The sequence below is a fragment of the Amblyraja radiata genome, chromosome 1 (assembly GCF_010909765.2).
Source record: "Amblyraja radiata isolate CabotCenter1 chromosome 1, sAmbRad1.1.pri, whole genome shotgun sequence".
Taxonomy (NCBI): domain Eukaryota; kingdom Metazoa; phylum Chordata; class Chondrichthyes; order Rajiformes; family Rajidae; genus Amblyraja; species Amblyraja radiata.
This window is the reverse complement of record NC_045956.1, coordinates 75,723,953-75,745,433: the sequence shown is the minus strand read 5'-3', so window position 1 is coordinate 75,745,433 and position 21,481 is coordinate 75,723,953. Positions and strand designations below refer to the sequence as shown.

At 41.7% G+C, this 21,481-nt stretch overlaps 1 protein-coding gene and 1 long non-coding RNA gene across 5 annotated transcripts in view; one reads left to right on the top strand and one right to left on the bottom strand.

The window, feature by feature from the left end:
- nup54 (nucleoporin 54) overlaps positions 1-21,481 on the top strand; it is a 51,608-nt gene that overhangs the window by 24,493 nt on the left and 5,634 nt on the right. For all 4 annotated transcript variants that reach the window (XM_033024607.1, XM_033024601.1, XM_033024624.1 and 1 more), the window contains 7 exons: positions 8,821-8,952; positions 9,723-9,946; positions 11,953-12,140; positions 13,845-14,041; positions 16,287-16,341; positions 17,173-17,266; positions 18,223-18,330. In XM_033024607.1, coding sequence (XP_032880498.1) covers positions 8,821-8,952; positions 9,723-9,946; positions 11,953-12,140; positions 13,845-14,041; positions 16,287-16,341; positions 17,173-17,266; positions 18,223-18,330 — 998 coding nt within the window. The remainder of the gene's footprint in view (positions 1-8,820; positions 8,953-9,722; positions 9,947-11,952; positions 12,141-13,844; positions 14,042-16,286; positions 16,342-17,172; positions 17,267-18,222; positions 18,331-21,481) is intronic.
- On the bottom strand, positions 100-19,536 carry LOC116975479. The gene is made up of 3 exons (XR_004412631.1): positions 19,526-19,536; positions 16,716-16,718; positions 100-161 (listed from the first exon to the last, which is right to left on the bottom strand). It is a non-coding gene; the product is annotated as an uncharacterized LOC116975479 (long non-coding RNA).

Below are 21,481 nucleotides of genomic sequence, written 5' to 3'. Positions count from 1 at the left end.
TGGATGGCAGTGAATGCTACTGTGTAATAAATGAGCTGCAAGTTCTTGAATCAGCACATTTCTGTTAGAGGAAATCAATAACAATGATCTGGATAGAAAATTGGATTGAAGGCAGGGACTAAGGGCAATTGGTTGTTTTCTTGACTGGAATATAGTGACCACTTGCGGCCTAACCAAATGGCAGGGTATGAAAGCAGGGAAGTTATGTGGGGTAGACACAAAAAGCTGGAGTAACTCAGCGGGACAGGCAGCATCTCTGGAGTGAAGGAATGGGCGACGTTTCGGGTCGAGACCTTTCTTTAGATTGATGTCAGGGGAGGGGGCGGGACAAAGATAGAATGTAGCCGGAGACAGGAAGAACTGGTGGGAGAACTGGGAAGGGGGAGGGGATAGAGAGGGAAAGTTATGTGGGGTTGCTGGCTGGGGCCATGAATGGACCATTGCTTCCGATTCTGGTCACCATTTGCTGGCAAGGGTGAAGAAGCCCTAAAGACTTAGAGCCCTAGAGGCAGTAAAGACTTAGTACCATTACTCCAGGGATGAGGAACTTCAGCTATGAAGTTAGACTGGAGAATCGGGAGGTTTCTGAAATGAACAGATTTGATTGAGGGAAGCTGTTCCCCTTAATGGAAATTTAAGATCGCAATGTTACAGATATATCAAGTTTTAGGTAAAAGATGCAAGATGATTTGGGAGAGAAGATATTTTACATTTTGCAGGTAGTTTTGATCTGAAACCCATCCCCCTGCCGGTAAGGTGGTGAGAACCAAATCAATTTGGGCTTTTAATTGGGAAAGCATGCAGAAAAATTATTTGTTGAGGTTTGGAAAAAGAACAGCGAAATGTGGGATTTACCAAGTTTTGCAACAGGATAAGATACCATTTGAAATCGCAGTAGTCATATGGCAAATGTTCCCAGAAATAATTTTTACAGAAAATTAATAAAAGCACACTGCAGTAGTAAGATAATTGGGTTGAACTTTCAAAAAGGTGTCTAAATTCAAATAGAGTCATAAAACAATCCAATCGGCCCACAAAATTCACAAGTGGGCACCTATCAGCATTAATCCCATTTCCAAGCACTTGGCTCATAGCCTTCTATGCTGAAGCAATTTAAATGTTAATTTCGAGATTCCTTCAATGCTGTCTGTGATCGAGCAGTAACCATTCACTTAAGTAATGCATTTCAGGTATTCACCACTCTCTGGGTGAGAAAGTTCCCCTCTGAATCTCTTCCTCCTTATCCTCAATTATTGCACTCTTGTTGTGACTACTTATATGGGAAACGTTTCCTGCAATCTTCCTTATTTATGGCCTTCATATCCTTGTATATCTCAATCAAGTCCCTTCTTAATCTCCTCAGGTCCAGGGAGAGCAGAGACCTGGCTTATCCGGTCACTCCTCCCAGGCAACATCTCAGTGATGCTTCTCTGTAGCCTCTCTAGTGCTGTCACAATGTTCCTGTTGCGTGTGAGCCAGGACGACAAACATTACTCCATTTGAGGCATTACCAAAGTTAACTAAAGGGCCTGTCCCACTATGGCGACCTAATTTGCGAGTTTAGAAGAGTTTGCGCTCGCCACAAACTCGCAGCATGGTCGACACGTGGTCCTACTAGGTCACTGTAACTCTCCTAAATGCTCGAGAGAAGTTCCCGCATACTCGCGACCTCGGTTTGGTCGAGGAAAATGTTTAATCATGCTGAAAATTTTTCCGCGAGTGAAAATTGGTCGGCATGGTTCTTTTGAACTCATAGTGCAGTGGAGTGGGGGCGCCATGTAGTTATAGGCAGTCGAGGTAACCGTAGGCTACTTTGCTGACAGGGCATTTTAATTGGCTCATTGGAGTTTTCAGAACCAAGGAAAACCAACCGGTAATGTTAAATGCCCACTAAACTTTATTAAAAGTTGTCTGGCTTCTTAAAAGTGTCTCCACTCCTTCTCCCGCCCCCTCCTCCCGCCCCCTTCTCCCCTCCCCCTCCTTCTCCCCTCCCCCTCCTTCTCCCCTCCCCCTCCTTCTCCCCTCCCCCCCTCCTCCCCTCTCCCCCCCCCCCCCTTCTCCCTTCCCCCCCCCTTCTCCCTTCCCCCCCCTTCTCCCTTCCCCCCCCTTCTCCCCTCCCCCCCTTCTCCCCTCCCCCCCTTCTCCCCTCCCCCCCCTTCTCCCCTCCCCCCCTTCTCCCCTCCCCCCTTCTCCCCTCCCCCCCTTCTCCCCTCCCCCCTTCTCCCCTCCCCCCCTTCTCCCCTCCCCCCCTTCTCACCCTCCCCTTCTCCCCTCCCCCCCCCCCTTCTCCCCTCCCCCCTCCCCTTCTCCCCTCCCCCCCTTCTCCCCTCCCCCCCCCCCTTCTCCCCTCCCCTTCTCACCCCTTCCCCCCCCCTCCCCGCTCTCTAAAGGACTTACCGTGCTTTTACCTTCATCGCGGGTGTGAATTTCAGACAGCGCTCCCCCACTTTCCCTGGCCCCCGCCTTTGCCGTGTGTGCTGACAGTCGATTCAGCTTGTGGTTTCATCGCTGATGGTCGATCCAGCTGGAGGTTTTTCAGGCGAGTGCCCTCGAGCTTGAAGGTCGAAGACAGTTGCTGAAAAGTTGCTTAAGTGGGACAGGCCCTCAATGAAAGCCTTATCCCATGTCTTCCTAACCACATTATCTACTTGCACTGTCATCTTCAAGGATCTCTGAAGTACCCCAAGGTCCCACTGCTTCCTAGGACATATCAATCATTGTAGATGTTCTAGCCTCATTAGTACTTACAAAATTATTGCCTCACATTTTCTCGATTGAACTCTTCCATCTGCCACCTCACACCCAATTTCACCAAACACATTACATAGCCAGAGATACATAGACAATAAATGCAGGAGTAGGTCATTCAGTCCTTCGAGTCAGCACCGCCATTCAGTGTGATCATGGCTGATCATCCACAATCAGTACCCCGTTCCTGCCTTCTCCCCATACCCCTTGATTCCACGAGCTTAATCTAACTCTCTCTTGAATGCATCCAATGAATCGGCCTCCACTGCCTTCTGATGCAGAGAATTCCACAAATTCGCAACTCTCTGGGTAGATAAGCCTACCCCTTATTTTTAAACTGTGGCCCCTGGTTCTGGGCTCCCCCAACATCGGGAACATGTTTCCTGCATCCAGCGTGTCCAATCCCTTAAAAAAAGTTATATGTTTCTATAAGATCCCCTCTCATCTAAATTCCAGAGAATACAAGCCCAGTCGCTCCATTTTTTTTCTCCCCTTGTTGACTTTTTAGTTACCTTCTGTTGATCTTTAAAAGTTTCCCAATCCTCTGGCTTTCTGGTCAACTTTGCTATGTTATATGTCTTCTCTTTTATTTTTATACTGTCGTTGACTTCCCTTGTCAGCCGCGGTCACCTCTTACTCTCCTTAGAATCTTTCTTCCTTTTTGGAATGAAATGATCCTGCATCTTTTGGATTATTCCCAGAAATGCCTGCTATTGTTGTTCCACCGCCTTCCCATTGATATCAATGTAGCTTTAAAATTGCCCTCCTACATTCACATCCAATGATCACGTTCAATCACTAACAGCAAAGATCACTAGTGAAAGGCATCATCTCACTAAAACAATCCTCTACCATCTGCCTTGCCTATTGAGTAATATTCATTGGCATTTATGAAGAGAATTCTAAATATATAAAGTCTACATAAATCCTAGTTATGCTGGGTTTATATACTCGGTGTGGTTTAGATTTTCAGGTCCTCGGGAATCCGTTCCTATTACTGCACCTCGAAAGTTGAGTTTCTTTCACAGCTATTCTTTCTTAGATAACTGCAAAGTATAAAATACAGCGCCAACCATAACGTCTCAGTCAGATTAGTACTTATAAGAGATTTGAGTTTGGTTACATTTTTGGTAAATACTGATAAGGACCTGACATAAAGAGAATGTAGGGGAAAAAACATTTTTTAACTAAAATTGTGACATGCAAATATTTCTCTATTTATTAAACAAGAATGCGTATCTTGAAAACACATCAGGAATCTTGGTTATTAAAATCTTAAATGCTTAAAGATACATTAACACAAGTATTGAAAATATTGAAACGGCTTGTCAATTAAAGATTAAACTAATAGAAATAAATATAATGTACTCTTTCAGGATGCTTAGTGAGTGAAATATAAAAGAGCCTACAGGGAACCCGCCGATGGACTTGTCCTCCTAGGGGGGAATTTAGAATGAGAGGTCCCTATTTCAAAATTAATGGCTTGCTTCTTTAAGACAAAATTAGGTCAATATCCATGTTAAATACTGAAATGACTGGTCACTAAATCACTGGACTATTGTTGGGAAAACAGCAGCCAATAAATCACTAATCTTGACCCACATCCAGCTGGCCCTGTTCTAAAATTAAATAAATCCACTAGTCGACCTCAGTCATTTGGACCATGATCTGAGTAGAATTGTGTACTGGCTTGGCTTCATGTTGTCTCTTCTCCCTTTCATCTTTACAACATATTTATGTGGCCATTTCTAATGTTCTAAACTTTCAAAGATAAATTGATTCCTAGCTTTATCATTCAGCAAGACATTTCTTGAGGACTGATCTGCTGGACCATAACCCAATTAATTCTATTATTCTGGCTCCTCTCCCCAAGGACAGTCTTTGATTCTTTGATTTGTTTAAGTCTAAGAGATGCATATTTGACAGCACCTAGCGGTTTAATTAATTGTCATCCGGACTAACCTGAGGGCACCAGGGAATTTGGCCTCTGTACTCATTGTCTAGTTTACTCATTAGTGCACTGCCAGTCAGCTGACTGCCTTCAGCTGTTTGCTTTCTTGTCTGGTATGTTGTAACAATAGAATTATCTGCAATGGCTGCTCTTCCCTTACTCACGCCATTCCCTCTGTAGTATATTTGGTCCCATCCTATTTCTCATGTATATCACAGCAATGTGATCTGCAAACAGAGTGTTGATTTTCACACACTTATTTATTTATGATACATAGGGAGACAGTAAGTACAGTGGGTTTATGCCAGTTCATAGCTGAACAATTCCATCGGTAACCTATCTGCCCATCTTTAGGAGGAACCAAGTATCTGAATGAAACGCAGAAATAAGGAACTGCAGATTCTGGTTTGCAAAAAAGTACACCAAGTGCTGGAGTAACTCAGCAGGTCAGGCAGCATCTTTGGAGAACAATGATAGGTTAAGTTTCATGGAGGGAGGTTCTGAAGAAGGGCCCAAAACGTCACCTATCCATGTTCTCCAGGGATACTCCCTGACCTGCTGAGTTACTCCAGCAATTTGTGTCCTTTTTTGGATTAAATGCACATGGTTAATGGGAGAATGTGCAATCTCCACACACAAATCAGGGTTGAACCTGGACCTGTGGGAGTGTAATACCAGCTGCCATGTCACTGTGTCTCTCGCATATACTGTCATGATAGCTGTCTTCACCTTGCCCCTGCCTTTCACAGCACACTGCCACCTGAGCAAAAGTTTACTTCAACTAAATATTGGGATACAAAGACATTGTCTTGATCCTGATTATTAGCTCATTTTTTTCCGAGTCACTGTTCTTCTCTCCGGTTTTAGTTTGATGACTGAATAAGATTGGTTTCCATTTACTGTGATGACATGAGTCTGAAGAAGGGTCTCTCTCGACCATTCCTTCTCTCCAAAGATGCTGCCTGTCCCGCTGAGTCACTCCTGCATTTTGTGTTTACCTTCGATTTATATCAGCATCTGCAGTTCTTTCCTACACAATTTTATCTTCATAATGCCCCGATTTTAAAACTCTCACCTCTGTTTTCAAATATCCACCATGACTTTGACCTGTCTTTTTCCTCTGGTCCGAGAATCTTTCTGGAACTTTACATTTGTGGCCTTTTGATCAGCCCTGATTTGGCAACTGTCCTGTCAGCTGCCAACAGTCATCACATTCCCCTTTTAAGGTGTTTCTTAAACTCCGCGGAACAAGCTTTTGTTCATCTGTCCTAATGTCTCCTTATGTGGCTGCTGCCAAGTTTTGTCTGATGGTAGTTTGTACATCTTGAGGATTTACCATGAAAAAGGCACTAGATAAATATTATTTGTCCATTAATACCAGTAGCACACTTAATACAAGTCCACGTGTCTATATTATGACTTTGATCCTGTTGTTCTGAAATGCATAAGTATTTTATTAAAAACATTTTATTAAAAACACACATTGGCTTGGGCTGGGTGCTGCAGTGCTGGGAATATAGTACAGACCTCAGACCTCCCACTGGTGCTCCTGCAGCAATGAAATGATGATCTCAATGCATATGGCATAATGTAGAGCGAATCACCTTGGTAATGGAGTCATAGAGTGATACAGTGTGGAAACAGGACCTTCAGCCCAACCTGCCCACAGCGACCAACAAGTCCCAGCTACACTAGTCCCACCTGCCTGCGTTTGGTCCATATCCCTCCAAACCTGTCCTATCCATGTACCTGTCTAACGGTTTCTTAAACGTTGGGATAGTCCCAGCCTCAACTACCTCCTCTGGCAGCTTGTTCCATACACCACCCTTTGTGAGAAAAGGGGCGGTGCGCAAAGGCTACCTGTGAAGGATGGCATTGGATAGACCAGGACCAGCAGTGCAGCTCCTTAGAGTTTGGGGTTTGATGGGCGTGGGAGAGCTGCCACCTGACCATTGTGCTGATTGCAGACCTTCGTTGGGCAATATTATTCGTTGATGTGTGTTGTAGATCTGTGTGCAATAGGTCTGTGTGTTAACAGACCACTCGGGTCCTGCGCTCTCTAGCATCACTCCCCTGGCGATGGGAGCTCCTCCATCCCCTCTCTTCAGTTAGCCACAGATCTCTTCCCATTCTGTAACAGACCGAAGAGCCAGACTGTAGGATCCAGTGTTCTGCCAACACTGGCCGCTACAGTTCTCCAGCAATGGACTTCTCGTCTCACTGCTGAATGGTCACACAGCTCACACCAGCCCTCGGGTAGCCATTGCATGTTGCTCCACATGGCGATGTGATCACTTGAACCATTTCATTACTGCAGGAGATCCAGCCTGCAGCCACAACAGCACTGGCCTTCGGCATTGGTTCCATTGGTGCTCTCATTCATGGGAGCAAGTACCGAGTCCTAAGGGAGGTACTATTGAATCAGAATCTTTAATGTATAGAATTCTTCCTGACACTTTTGTTTTCTGCCCACTCCCTGAGTTGACTGATTCTCTGCAATGTAGTTCCATGAGAATAACCACTGTGAGAAACGTTGCCAGATTTTCCATTGTTAAGCAGGAGCTAGAGAGGTTGGCTATTTGATTGCAGTCTCACCAGTCTTGTTGCAAAGCAATCATCTGAATACTGGCCGATGTTTGCTGCCACTCTGCGCCTGGGTGCAGTTTCCAATTGTATCCTTGCAGAGATCAAGTAATTTGTTCAAATCTGTAGATTTCTGATAAATTTGTAACTTTACAGAATGGGAGTGTCTCGTCACCAAATATTCTGCAACATGGGAGTTGGTGAAACTTTAATCTTCGTTCTATGGATATGTTTTTGTGTGGCCTTGGTACTTGAGTTAGCAGACTTTTTGTCAGGTTGGCAATGGTGAATGTTACAATTCACCCACGCTCCATGTGAGATTATTAGCCAGTTTATCACTTTTGAATTACCACTTCCTCATAGAAATGTATATGGGCAAGATTTTAATCACTCCCAAAGAACTTTTGTGGAGCCCAAAACTCAATTGGCTGAGGTACCAAAAAGCATTAATGAATCTCCTATGTAACTAACACAAGCACCTGGCTGACAAGTCACTGGGTCTGCCAGAGTGGTTGATTGTTACTTGCCATCTTATTTCTCTTAAAATTAAGGAGACACAATAAATTATCACATTGCCAACAATATTCATACTCCATCAATTAATGGTGAGAGGAATTGATAGGAAGGAAAAAATAGTTTAGTCAGTTCGTACTGAAATCCAAAGGAAACTAGCTACATATTCCAGAACCAACATATAAACATTGAATTAGCCTGCATCGTGACAATAAAGTTAGTTTGAGTGACTATAATTAGTTCAGGACTAGGTTTGATCTCAGTCTTTTGGACAAGTGTATTCTTTTCTCATTCATGTAAACAAAAGCAGTTATTAAAATCAGTAAAAAGATGCAGTAAAGATGATAATTATAATAGTAATTTGATGTTAAAGTAGGCTTAAATAGCAAAATCTTCCCCAATTTGTGTGGACCTTGTACCTAGGGGTCAGGATAAATGATCAAACATTTGTTTTTGATCAAACATTCATTTCTGGGGGGGGTCAGAGGATTATGGGTTTGAATCTCACCAAAGGCCAAATTTAATTCCTGGTTCAAAGGTTGCATTGTGAAAATGTGGGAGAGGAGAAATTCATTGCATGTTTTTGCAAAGTGGGTCCAAGTTATACAGTATTTGCCTTTCCACGTTTCCATTCCACTGAAGGCAATGGAACCAAATGCATGGAATTAAATACGACTGCTTGCATTCTTTTAGTTATGGCATATGAAGCTATTTTATCGCCCCGTTGTCGTTTGCCTTGATATTACTGCAATGTCTTCTGTAATAGCACTTCAAGGGAAGTCATTTGTTTGGATTGTTTATGTTTTTTTGGCACCTGAAGGACACACTATCCTTTTTTTGGCATTATTTTAAATAAAATCTAATATTACCTTTTCGAAGTTTCCTTTTTTTAAATGTATGCACATAAATGCTTAATATGTTGCCTTTAGATGAATCTGAGCTACAGTAAATCTTGGATTAGCCACAAGAAAGTTGTCATGCATTTTACAATTTTATAAAACCAATTGGTTTTCTTTGTTTCCTAGGGCTTTTCCAGAATACACAGAATAAAGGGTTTGGATTTGGTGGTGGATTTGGTACAGGCACAGGCCTGGCACCCGGTTTGGTACCTGGTTCCACATTTGGAGGATTCGGTGGTTTCGGTGCTCAACAGCAAAGTAAGTTCATGGGAAGGCAAGTCCCTGTAGTTATGATGGACACAAAATGCTGGAGTAACTCAACGGGACAGGCAACATCTCTGGAGAGAAGGAATGTGTGACATTTTGGGTCAAGACCCTTCTTCTGTTAAGTTAAGTTTTACTTTAAATTAAATGACCTTAAATTGAACATCAAATATAATATTGGAAATTAATAACAAGTGTTCGAAAGTAATTCAAGAGTTTAGTCTAAAAGTTATGGCATTGGTGAAGTACCATTGATGAAATATGGGGTGGCGCTGCGGTAGAGTTGCTGATTTACAGCGCCAGAGACCTGGGTTTGATCCTGTCTGTATGGTCTTTGTATGTTCTCCTCATGACCACGTGAGTTTCCTCCTGGTGCTCTGGTTTCCTCCCACACTCCAGAGATGTACATTGGCTTCGGTAAAAATTGGAAATTGTCTCTAGTGTGCGTGTAGGATAGTGTTAGTGTATGGGGATTGCTGGTCATTGTGGACTAGGTGGGCTGAAGGGCCTGTTTTTGTGCTGTGTTTCCAAATTAAACCAAACTACATCATTTAAACTGTTCTCTGCATATCAGCAAAAACCTAGTGGGGATAACATTTATATTTGTGTTCAATATCTTCTGAAAACTTGTGTGCACCGCAGGTGAATTGTTATTAATTCCTAAAGTAATTTTAATTCAGTGTTTCTCTACATGTTGACCTGGATTTTCTTCCAATACCTTCTGTCCCAGAGAGAAAATGATGTTTGTTGTGGTATGTTTATAGCTGGAGGTCTTTTTGGGCAGGCGGTACAGCCTCAGGCCCAGACGGTTCAGCTGATCAACACAGCCAGTGCCCTTTCTGCACCCACTCTCTTGGGGGATGAACGAGATGCCATATTAGCCAGGTGGAACCAACTCCAGGCTTTCTGGGGAACAGGGAAAGGTTACTTCCACAATAACCTGGCTCCTGTCGAGTTCACTCAAGAAAATCATTTTTGTCGATTTAAGGTAAACAAATTTCAACTGTGTGTTTATAGATACGTTCTTGTAAAGCTGAACTGCAAATTTTATGAAGGTGGTCACCTTGTGTGAGATGGATGATGAAGAAAACCCATTCATAAACACCCTTTACTGCTGGTGCAGCAAAATATGGATGTGACTTTGAAACAATCCTAATCATACCATTACGGTAGGGAGGCCCTAATTGTGTCTTCAAAAGAGGTGATCGCTGGTTAATAAAAATCATTTTGTAGATTTGATGAACAGAAAATAATAAACATTGACATTGTTAGTTGATTAGTGAGTGAAGGGGTGTTATGTGGTTGCAGAAGGGTCAAAGGAAATACCTGTTTGACTGATTGTATTCTGAGGATGTTGTTTCCATTGATACAAAGTGACCTGTGGTAAAAGGTGGGCACAATGATAAACGTTTATTCCATATGCTTCCCTCTACATTGCCCACCTGCTGCCACTGAACTAAAGACAGTTTCAGAACAAAGAACCATCCATTTATGATGGAAATGAGGAGAACCAACTAGGAGAAAACAATCTTTGTGTGATTTACTGATACGATAGAAATCGTGGACAGTGTGGGAGTTAAATTAATGAATGACAATAAAACTCCAGCAGTGTTGCACTGGCATCTGATCTGCAGCTAATGCTAGGCTGGGTATCGCTGTGGAGATTGTTGGAATAAAATGTTTGCGGTGAGCTTGATCTCTGGACCAATAAATGGCTTAATTACAACCCACCTCTACAAAAAGCTCCCAAACTGCGGGATTACTGGAGTTTGGTATAAAACTTGCTTGTGCGCAAGTGTAACGATTTGAACACCATTGGTGAGTGTAAACAAGAGCCAGAGACAGTGTATGATTTAAACACATCTTTAATGAGCACTTGAAACTAGCAGCGCTGAGGACGACAGGTTATCAGTGCATCCTATCTGCTCGAACTGCAGTGCTGGGAAATGAGTGTTAGTATAAGTGTTATAGTGGGGTGGAGTTAGTGATGCTGGCTTATGTGTGATTGGTTCACATGCATCATCAATCTACATCCTTCCCCCTTGGGATTAAGTGTGGAAATGGGACCCATGCCATGGAGTTAAACATACTCGCCCTATCTGTCTGGTGGTCGGCTAACACGGCCCCTCACCTGAAAGATGCACATGCATCATCAATCTACAGTGAGCAATTGTTTTCGTCTATAGCTATGTTAAAGAAAGAGGAAGACGAGCAAGCAAACAATTGCTGGATGAAATCAGCAGGTGAGAATGTTGGTCTCTTTCTGAAGGAGTTTGCTGAAACTAAGACTCCTACCTTCAGGATTCCATCATTAGAATCAAGACTGAAATTACTTTATTCCATTTTGTAGGGTGCTTCAAAACTGAACTGATTTTCACTCTGCATCCCAACATATGTGCCCTTCCCACAAAGGGAAGGTTCGGAAGTGGGAAATGTAGATTGTTGCCTTGTTCCTAGTTCAGGTGGTTGTCATTAGCTACCTTAACACAGGAACTTGAGTCTGAAGAGGGTTCCGACCCGAAATGTCACCTATTCCTTTTCTCCAGAGATGCTGCCTGACCCGCTGAGCTATTCCAGCATTTTATGTCTTATCTATGTTTTGTTTTCTAGATGGCTTCTAAAGCCAAGCCTAAATGTCTCTCCAACTTTCAGTCCAATCTGGAAACTGAACACTAATCAGCTGGCAATTATCAGGTCACCAAATAATATCATTCCATCGAGTGAGCTTTTTCATTCATTTCATTGGCTTGCAGATTTAGTTTGGTTCATTGTGACAAGCAATGGATAACTGAAGAAGACCATCTTCCAAATAGGGATAGATAGATGTTGGTGTCTATTATTTTCTTAATGGTTGATACTGTGATGCAGGTGTTTCCTGGAGTATAGGCTACATGGTTGTAGTCTTACTGCATCTCTGTGCTCTCCGAGATTGAGTTCCTGAAAATATACCAGTAAACCTACTCCAGTACTCCTATATTTTTAATCTCCCTGCAGACCGTTGGCTTCAGCTGCATACCCAGTAATAAGGATGAGGATGGTCTGGTAGCTTTGGCTTTTAACAAAAAAGAAGCAGACATTCGAAACCAACAACAATTGCTTGTGGAAACTTTGCACAAGATTCTTGGAGGTTTGCAGCAAATCATGGTCAACGTTGAAGGGATCCGAGCACTGCCAGATGACCAGTAAGTGAACTACTTGTCAGAGTTATTTTCTGCAACTCTTTGTTTAAAATGAGTGAGAATTAGTAATAAGATATTTCCATAATCTTTCAATATAGAGCTTTATTACATTGTGTGAAAGCAGCTAAGTACTTTGATCAGCATTAAACCATATCAAGTTAATTACCACACAGGCAAAGGTAGAATTATACTCTTTCTATTCAACAATGTACTCTACCAAGACATGTGTAGCACAAGTAAAAGCATAGTAATACATTGATTGCTCCAACAGTTTACTTAACAAAAGTGCAATTCTGCAGATGCTTTAAGGCTCAAATAACAACAGAAAATACTGATCAGGCAGCATCTTTGCAGGGAAAGACATTTTTCATCTTTTGGATCAATTGTCCCAATTTTCTCCTCGAGGCAACATTGCTTATTATATTGTAGATGCTGTCTGACTCGCTGAGTTACTCCAACACTTTGTGTCTTGCTTATTATATTACTAAATTTGTTTCTTTCTCCTTCCCACCTCCCCGTGCGAACATTTTCCACATCAACTTTTCATCTGGCCACATGAAGATTGCTGATTGTGTTTGGGTATCCACACACCTATTCAAGATTAATGCAGAATTGTCTTCCTTGTTTCAAATGTAATTCTGATTGCAGTCAGGAAGGAAATTCTTGCCCTATCCTGCTAGGCTGAATTCAGACCTATGCTTCAAAAGTGAAAAAGTAACGTAGTGCAGAACAGATAGTGAATGCCATCTATTACTTCCCACTTTACACTTTAAGTTACAATAGTAACTAATTTATCTGTGTAAATTGAAAATTTAGTTTAAAATATTGTAGAAAAGCTGGTACAGCTTAGGAGGCCCCACAACATTTGCAGAAAGGGAAACAGTTAACATTTCAGATCAAAGACCAATTATCATAACTCTGGACAAAAGGTATTGAACTCTGGACATAAGGTATTGAAGGCTGTATGGTAATACGAATATCACCGTGCCTTAATTGGTACACGTGACAATAAAAGACCTTTGAAACCTTTGAATCGGGTCTATATATTTCTACTATTTCCTATTTTTATTTCATATTTCAGCATCTGCAGTTTCAATTTTACGGCCATTACAATTCTCTAGGTTTACTCTTGCATTGCCAGGTCTTTCGTCAGTGATTAGATTGTTGTATGTATGACCACAGCGATAATTCAGGACCTAATCATCAAATGCTGCTACAAATTATTGCAGATACCTGAAAATGCAGCCAATCTGAGGCTGTCAAAGATAACATCCGACCGGTGTTTAAATGTCTTCCACTCAGGTCTTAATAATTATAAATGAAAAAGACTAAGTGAAAAGTGATCAACATTGTCTGGAAATTGACCGTTTAATTTTAGTGATCCACCTTGGATTTACTTGAGACTTGCCTGCCATCCTTAATTCAAGTGTTAAATGTGATCCCAAATTTAGCAGTTATATGAAGTACTGAGCCCAATATGCCTGGTTATTTATATGGTGTTTCATAGTTTGGGAGCCTCTCCAACTTTGGCAAATAAATTCAATGACATAAATTAACAAAGATTAAAATAATTTGCATAAATCATGCAGGCGATAGCTCTCATTTAGAGAACGGATCTATCCAGACATGTGGAGTTTGTAACTGTAAGCATATTTGATTGTGGAGGAAAACTGAATCTGAAAACAATCTTTATTTTTTGGCATTCAGGACAGAAATGGTGATCTATGTTGTTGAACGCTTTCCAAATGGAAACTCCAGAAGAGTTTCAGCAACAAATCTTTTTAATTCACTGGAGCAGCCTAACGTGAAGAATCACCTGATGCAGCTAAGTGTGCTTGTCGCCCTACCCAGGACTGAGCTTTCCCCAGCCCAGATAAAACAGCTGCTGCAGAACCCTCCAACTGGTATGTAGTGCAGCTTCAGCGTATTACACAATAACCACCCAACTATGGAAATAAACAGACACCATGGCTCAGCAACCTCTTGTATACAATTTGGGTTTCATCTTATATTACGCAAGATAAACGTAAAGGGTTGGAACTTGCTGAAAATGCCAATGGTTCCTTGCTAGGCTCTTGGCTCTTGCATGTGTCGTATGGACTCGCTGCAAAGGCCTTGTAACTCCGAACTGGGATGTTGCAATTTTGTGAACGTTTTCTGACTGCCTGTGGTGGCTGCGTTTAGGTTTAGATGTATTATTATTGTCATGTGTACAGAGGTACAGTGAAAAGCTTTGTTTTGCATGCTCTCCAATCAGATCAGATAATAAATACAATCAAGTCAAACTCCAGTACAATGGGTCGAGTAATGGGGAAGATACAGAGTGCAGAATATAGTTCTTAGCATTGTAGCGCAGCAGTGACATAGACAAAGTCCAATATCTGCATTGAGGTAGAGGTGAATCAGACAGTACCATAGCTTATGGAAGGACAGAGGAGAAGAAGGACCTGTTCCTGAGTATGGTGGTGCGCGCTTTCGAGCTTCTGTATCTTCTGCCCTGATGGCGGAATGACCATTTGGGACAAATCTTTCATATATTGGCTGCTTTTCCAGAGTAGCGTGAAGTGTAGGTGGAGTCAAGAATGGGAAATCTGGTCTGTTTGATGGACTCGACTACCGCCACAACTCTACAATTTTGTGCGGAGCTGTTCCCGGACCAAGCTGTAATGAGACCTGAGGGCATGCTTCTATGGTGCATTTGTAAAACTCTGTAAGAGCCATTGGAAACTTAGAGCGGCACGGTGGCACAGCGCTAGAGTTGCTGCCTTACAGCGCCAGTAGACCTGGGTTCGATCCCAACTACGGGTGCTGTCTGTACGGAGTTTGTACGTTCTCCCCGTGACCGCGTGGCTTTTCTCCGAGATCTTCGGTTCCCTCCCACATTCCAAAGACGTACAGGTTTGTAGGTTAATTGGGTTGGTATAAATGTAAATTGTCCCTAGTGTGTGTAGGGTAGTGTTAATGTGCGGGGGATTGCTGGTCGGTGTGGACTCGGCGGGCCGAACGGCCTGTTTCCGCGCTGTATCTCTAAACTAAATAAAACATGGTGCATTTCCTCAGTAATAGAGACTTTGGTGTGCCTTCTTGGCTGTCACATCAGTGGTTGGTTCACGACAGTTCATGAGTGATATTTACACCAAGAAACTTGAAGCTCTCAACTATTTCTACTTTGGCACCATTGATGTTGATTGTATCAAACGCTAAACTTGCAGCATTCACCAGTATTTTGGGGTGGGTGGGCAGAATCTGACCGTAAAATCTGTGTTAGGTTGGGACCTGGTGTAGGAACAAGGAACCCATTTATTTCAATTGAGAGGAACGGCTGTTTGGGGCAAGGCTGCTAACATTAATAAATTACTTGAATTTACTTTAAATATTTTTACTGCCTTAGAAATCTTAATGTTTTTCATCGTTTGATTGTTTTCGACTGCTTCTGAAACGTTCTCTAAATTTGTCAGCCAGCTAGGCCTGGACATGTCACTGAGCCAGCTGAGAGACTTAGTTTATCAACTGTCGTGGGTGGAGTCTTTGTTCTGGCCTGCCTTTGTCATAGTTGTATGATCACGAGGCCCCATTGCTGCTTGATAGAAATGGAATGGCTGCAAACAGCAACTTGGCAACAGCAAGCCCAGACAGGGTTAAGTCTATATTTGCCATTGAGACGCTATTGGCACCCTCTCCCCACACCAGCACCAGCCCATCTTGGGTAGGATAACTTGCATTCTGGTAATTTGGGAAAGAAAAGGGTGATTGAATTTGCAAAATAAGTTGTCATCTTCTTGACCCATGGGTGCATCATGATCATTTGAGGGCATCATCACTATCCTCCAAAGAAATATTTGATTGTTAAAGTAAAATTTGAAACGTTCAGGACTCCAAGGTAATTTTTACTGAAGAGTATTTACTGTTTTATGAATGATTTGTGATTCTCTAGTATGTCTTTACCTCTATTCATAGTTTTCAGCAATGTTCCTCTCAGTGGTGCTCCCGTTGATCCAATGGGAGATTAATTAGATAAAATTAGCATTAGTAACTTAAAGCATTATTTTGTCACAATAATAACATGTTGCTTAACCATATGGGAAAATAATGTCATTTTTTAGGAAACACGAGCAAATGTGTCCTTATCCGTGGCTTTTTGTCTTTTAGGTGTTGATCCAATAATTTGGGAACAAGCAAAAGTTGACAATCCTGATCCTGAAAAGTAGGTTTTGGTGTCGTCTTTCCAAAATCCTTTACATAACCAATGGAAACAGTTGCAATTTGATTTTGTATTTAATTTTAATCAAAGTATGTACCACATTCTGAGTTGAGTCCAAACATTGTATTTTATCAATAGAGGTGATGGGTTTAAATCAAATAATTTGAAAGGAAGAAGAAAACATTTAAATTGGCTTGTGCAGTTTTGCATTAATCTCTCCATAAAAATTCAAGGTCTCAATTCCTTTGGTGTTAGTACCTTGGTCCAGATGTAAACACAATAATGATTCCATGGTTATATTTTTTAAATATAATAATTCTAAAGTTGCCAGAATTAAAAATTGACCCATTTTGGGTAATCGATAAATCCTTCTTAACATGCTGTAATTTTGGGTCAGGTACCACACGGTGGTACAGCTCCCAAGCTTATTACATATCATGGGTCCTTGTGGCTTTTATTTGAGGATATCTTGATATTTTAGATAATTACAGAGATTTGGACTTTCTTGATATTTGAAGGACCAAAGCAGTAACATGTTAAGAATACATTTCAACTAAATACTTTAAGCAGCATTCATTTATTCAGTCTTTATGTGAGTAGTTGCATTATAAATGAAACGTTAGAAAACAGTACTATAACAGTTCGAATTGCAATTATTTTAGTTCCTGTCATTGTTTAATTAACCATTAATTTTCAGTTTTTGTGGACTTTTCAGTTGAGCAGAATCTATAGGGTTCCATTTGTTTGCTTATTTTGCAAAAAGTTGAAACCTATTTTGAAAGAGTAGAAGTTGAAGTAGAATTCTAATTATTTTCTTTGTGTCCTTCTCCAAAGACTGATCCCAGTGCCCATGGTTGGTTTTAAAGAATTGCTGAGAAGACTTAAGTTCCAGGAACAAATGACAAAACAGCATCAAAGCAGACTGGATGTGAGTTGGGATTGTAGTTTGGAATTTTTTTTTTTAAATGTGGGTCCCATTGAGTATTTCGCAAGCTTGAAAACAGGAATGTGGATAATTCAAAATAATTTTAGTTATTTTATTTGGAGGTGGCACTGATTGCTATGCAAATTTAAGAGCACTGTTTAAATCCGTTTAAGCTGACCCTTTTATCTGCCACCAAATGAGCTGCCTCACAGTTCGAGAGCTCCAGGTTCAAACCTGGAATTGGCCGCTTTCTACGCGCATTTTCCATTGGCTTTACAGTTGAGTGGATTCTATTTGGCGCCTTTTATTTGGACGAAATGTCAGAAATAATAGGGTCTGCTTTTCCTTTCCTGGTTGCAGCTTTCCTATCGTCAATTTTTTAACAACCTCGATTCATTGTAAGCATTCTTATTAAAGCAAGATAGATTTGTTTACCTGGAACCCGGTTACCTCTTTATCTCAGTATCATTGGATGGATTCATATCCACAGTTCTCTCCAGTAAAATCCAGCAATTACGAAGTTTGAGCTTTGTGACTGTGGCAGTTGGTTCTTTTGCACAGGTTTGCAGCACTAGCAACACAGTGGCGCAGCTGAATAGAGCTGCTGCCTCAGAACGCCAGAAACCTAGGTTCAATCCGGACTTTGGGTGCCGTCTAGTAGAGTTTGCATATTCTCCCTGTGACAGCCCGGGTTTCTTCCAAGTGCTCCGATTGCTTCCACATCCCAAAGACGTGTAGGTTTGTAGGTTAAATGGCCGCTGTAAATTGCTTCTGGTGTGTAGGGAATGAATGCAAAAGTGGAATAATATTGAACTAGTGTGAACGGGTGATCAATAGTTCAAGCCTGTTTCCATGCTGTGTTTTTCAATCAATCTATTTGAAATAATGCAATGAAACGCAGTCACCAGATGCATTTTCATGTCTGCTGTTTGACCACATCAACCGCTTCCTTCAAACAGATTATATCTGAGGATGTAAATGAACTGCAGAAGAACCAGGCCACAACTGTAGCAAAAATTGCCCAATATAAGAGAAAACTGATGGACCAAGCTCATAAAGTCTTGCAGGTACTGTAATGGAGTTGCTATTTGTGGCCATGATTGTTAAAACATTTTGAAAATAAGTTCTTGCATGGATTATTTTAATTTTTCATTGTGATCTTTATTGTTATTGTAGAGTTCTCTTTTGAAGGCATTACAGAACGAAGCTCCTGCAGAGCCCCTAACCCAAATGAGTAGATTCCTATTCATCAGCCAAGTGTCTTCCCCCCCCCCCCCCTCCCGCTCATTTCCCATCCAAGCCATCGTAGCTTCTCTGTGTAAAGTTGTAGCTGGAGTCAAGAGTATTTAATTGTCATACGTGCATGAAACAATTAAATTCTAATTTGCTGCAGCTTTATGTGAAATATAAAGAAATTAGTGCCATGAATGAATGGCCATTAAGAATAGTAGTGATAATTGGCCAAATTAATGTGATAGATGGTCCTCAAAGCCACCATTAAGGCTGTGAACAACACTGGTTTCCACCTTTAAGGAATCGTTGAACTTAAACTGTGACAAGGCGGTTAAGCCTCTGCAAAATCAAATTCCCATTCTTTCCCATATTTGCCACCATATGGTTTTGTCATTACTTTTTCCCAAACCTACACTGATGTGAATGACTGAACACACATGGAACCACAGGTGCTAGAATCTTGAGCACAACACAAAGTGCTGGTGGAACTGAAGAATGGTCCCGACCAAAAAGACATTTGTCCATTCCCTCCACAGATACTGCCTGATACACTGAATTCCTCCAGCCGTTTGTGTTTTGAGTGACTGGACAGTCTGGCTTCTGTAAATGCTTTAGCATATTGATCTTATTGAATGGATGAGCAGGCTTAAGGGATCAATAGACCTATCTCTTAGTTCCTATTGGGATGAACACACAAACCTCAGGGTCAAATGCATAATTTGGTTTGCATGAATGAGGTGGTAAAACCATTAATAAAACGTCAATATCTTTCAGGGTTTTTGACAAAATAATATAAGAGCAAAATGGTTATGGTTTACCCATATAACCTGTGGCAAGGCCACAGTTACATTAAATTTGCTTTTATGACAAGAATATTGAATCGAAGATTGTGCATATTGGGTTCATCAAGAGATTAGATATTGCTGATGAAGTATGGGTTCATTTTCCCAAAAGCAATGAAGGGCAAGGTTTTTTTTAAGTGGGATATTATGTGGAGCAGGTCAGGTCGGGGGGAGTTCCCCCCGCCACGGGTACCATGTAATCCCGTGCTACCTGCTCCATGGTCGGATAGTCGGCGACTAAACCGTCTCCCCACCTGGACCCACGGCAGGACCATAAACAGGACCTGTCAAAGGGCGGGTGAGCTTCTAGCGAGCCAACGGCCATCCACACATCAGTAGAAGTTGCGATCACGGTCGTACATAGCATTGTAAGGAATGATGATAAAGCACACACACCAAAATCCTATACTTCCAGTGGTGGAAGTCCGCAGGAACTGGAGGACAGAGGAACTTACAAAATTCTTAAGGGGTTGGACAGGCTAGATGCAGGAAGATTATTCCCGATGTTGGGGAAGTCCAGAACTAGGGGTCACAGTTTAAGGATAAGAGGGAAGTCTTTTAGGACCGAGATGAGAAAAACATTTTTTACACAGAGAGTGATGAATCTGTGGAATTCTCTGCCACAGAAGGTAGTTGAGGCCAGTTCATTGGCTATATTTAAGAGGGAGTTAGATGTGGCCCTTGTGGCTAAAGGGATCAGGGGGTATGGAGAGAAGGCAGGGATGGGATACTGAGTTGGATGATCAGCCATGATCATATCGAATGGCGGTGCAGGCTCGAAGGGCCGAATGGCCTACTCCTGCACCTATTTTCTATGTTTCTATGTGTGGTGCGTCCGTCACCGTTGGAAACCAGCACCACTGCGTCGCTAATGTTTTCAATGATGATGAATATGTGGAGCAGCCCTGTGTATCATGGAAATGCTTCCATGCAATTAAACCAATGTATTTTTTAAGGGAAATTTGAATTAACAGTAGTTAAAATGGAAAAAAGGTTTCTATTTACAGAGAGTTTTTTGTGACACCAGAACATCACAGCGCACTGTAAACAATGAATTACACCTTGAAGTGTGGTCTGTTTCTAGTTGCAAGCTAAAACGATTTATATTCTGTCAGATCCCATAATCAGTAATGTAATTAAGACTGGATCATTTAGGAGAGCTTTAATAAATAATGTTGAATGAAGAACAAAAAGACTTAAGAACGATTGGACATATTGGATAATTTTCTCTGGAGCATCGGAGGTAAAGGGGTGACCTGACCGAAGTACATATAATGATAAGAAGCATAGATAAGTTATGGAATCAGGGCCTTTATCCTAGGGTGGACATGTTACATGCAAGGGAGCACAGACTGAAGGTGAGGGCAAAAGTTTAAAGGAGATTTTTAAGGTTTTTTTTAAACAATCGCAGTGTTGTAGAGCATGGCAGCAAGTTATTTGGCCCAACTTGTCCATGCGAACCAACGCTGCTTTCCTGAGAGTCCCATTTGCCTGGATTTGGCCCATATATTTCAAAACCTTTCCATTCATGTACCTGTCCAAATGTCTTTTAAAGATTGTAGTTGTACCCACCTCTAATACTTCATCTGGCAGCTGGAGCCAGGGTTTCATGTACTTATCACCGTTTATGTGAAAAGGGTGCCCTTCAGATCCCCTTTATATCTTTCCCCACTCACCTTAAATCTATGCCCCCTAGTTTTAGACTCCCCTACTCTGGGACAAGGACTTTGGCCATTTACCTTATCTAAACACCTCATGAGTGTACATACCTTTATATGGTCACCCCTTAACCTCCTATACTCCAGGGAAGAAACCCTCAGCCTATCCAATCTCTCTTGTAACTAAAGTCCTCCAAGCCTGGTGTAGAAACAAAGATTTGCAGTTGCTGGTTAATACACAAAAGGACACAAAGTACTGGAGTTACATGGATAGGTGACATTTCGGGTCGATACCTTTCTTCAGACTCTTCTCCTGTATCCAGTATTCCGATATGGCCTCCTGTACCTCGGCGAGACCAAACATAGACTTGGCAGCCGTTTCGCTGAACACGTGCGCTCGGTCCGCTAAGGCCTACTAGATTTCCTGGTTGCTAACCATTTTAATTCCCTTTCCCATTTCTACACTGACCTATCTGCAATGGACC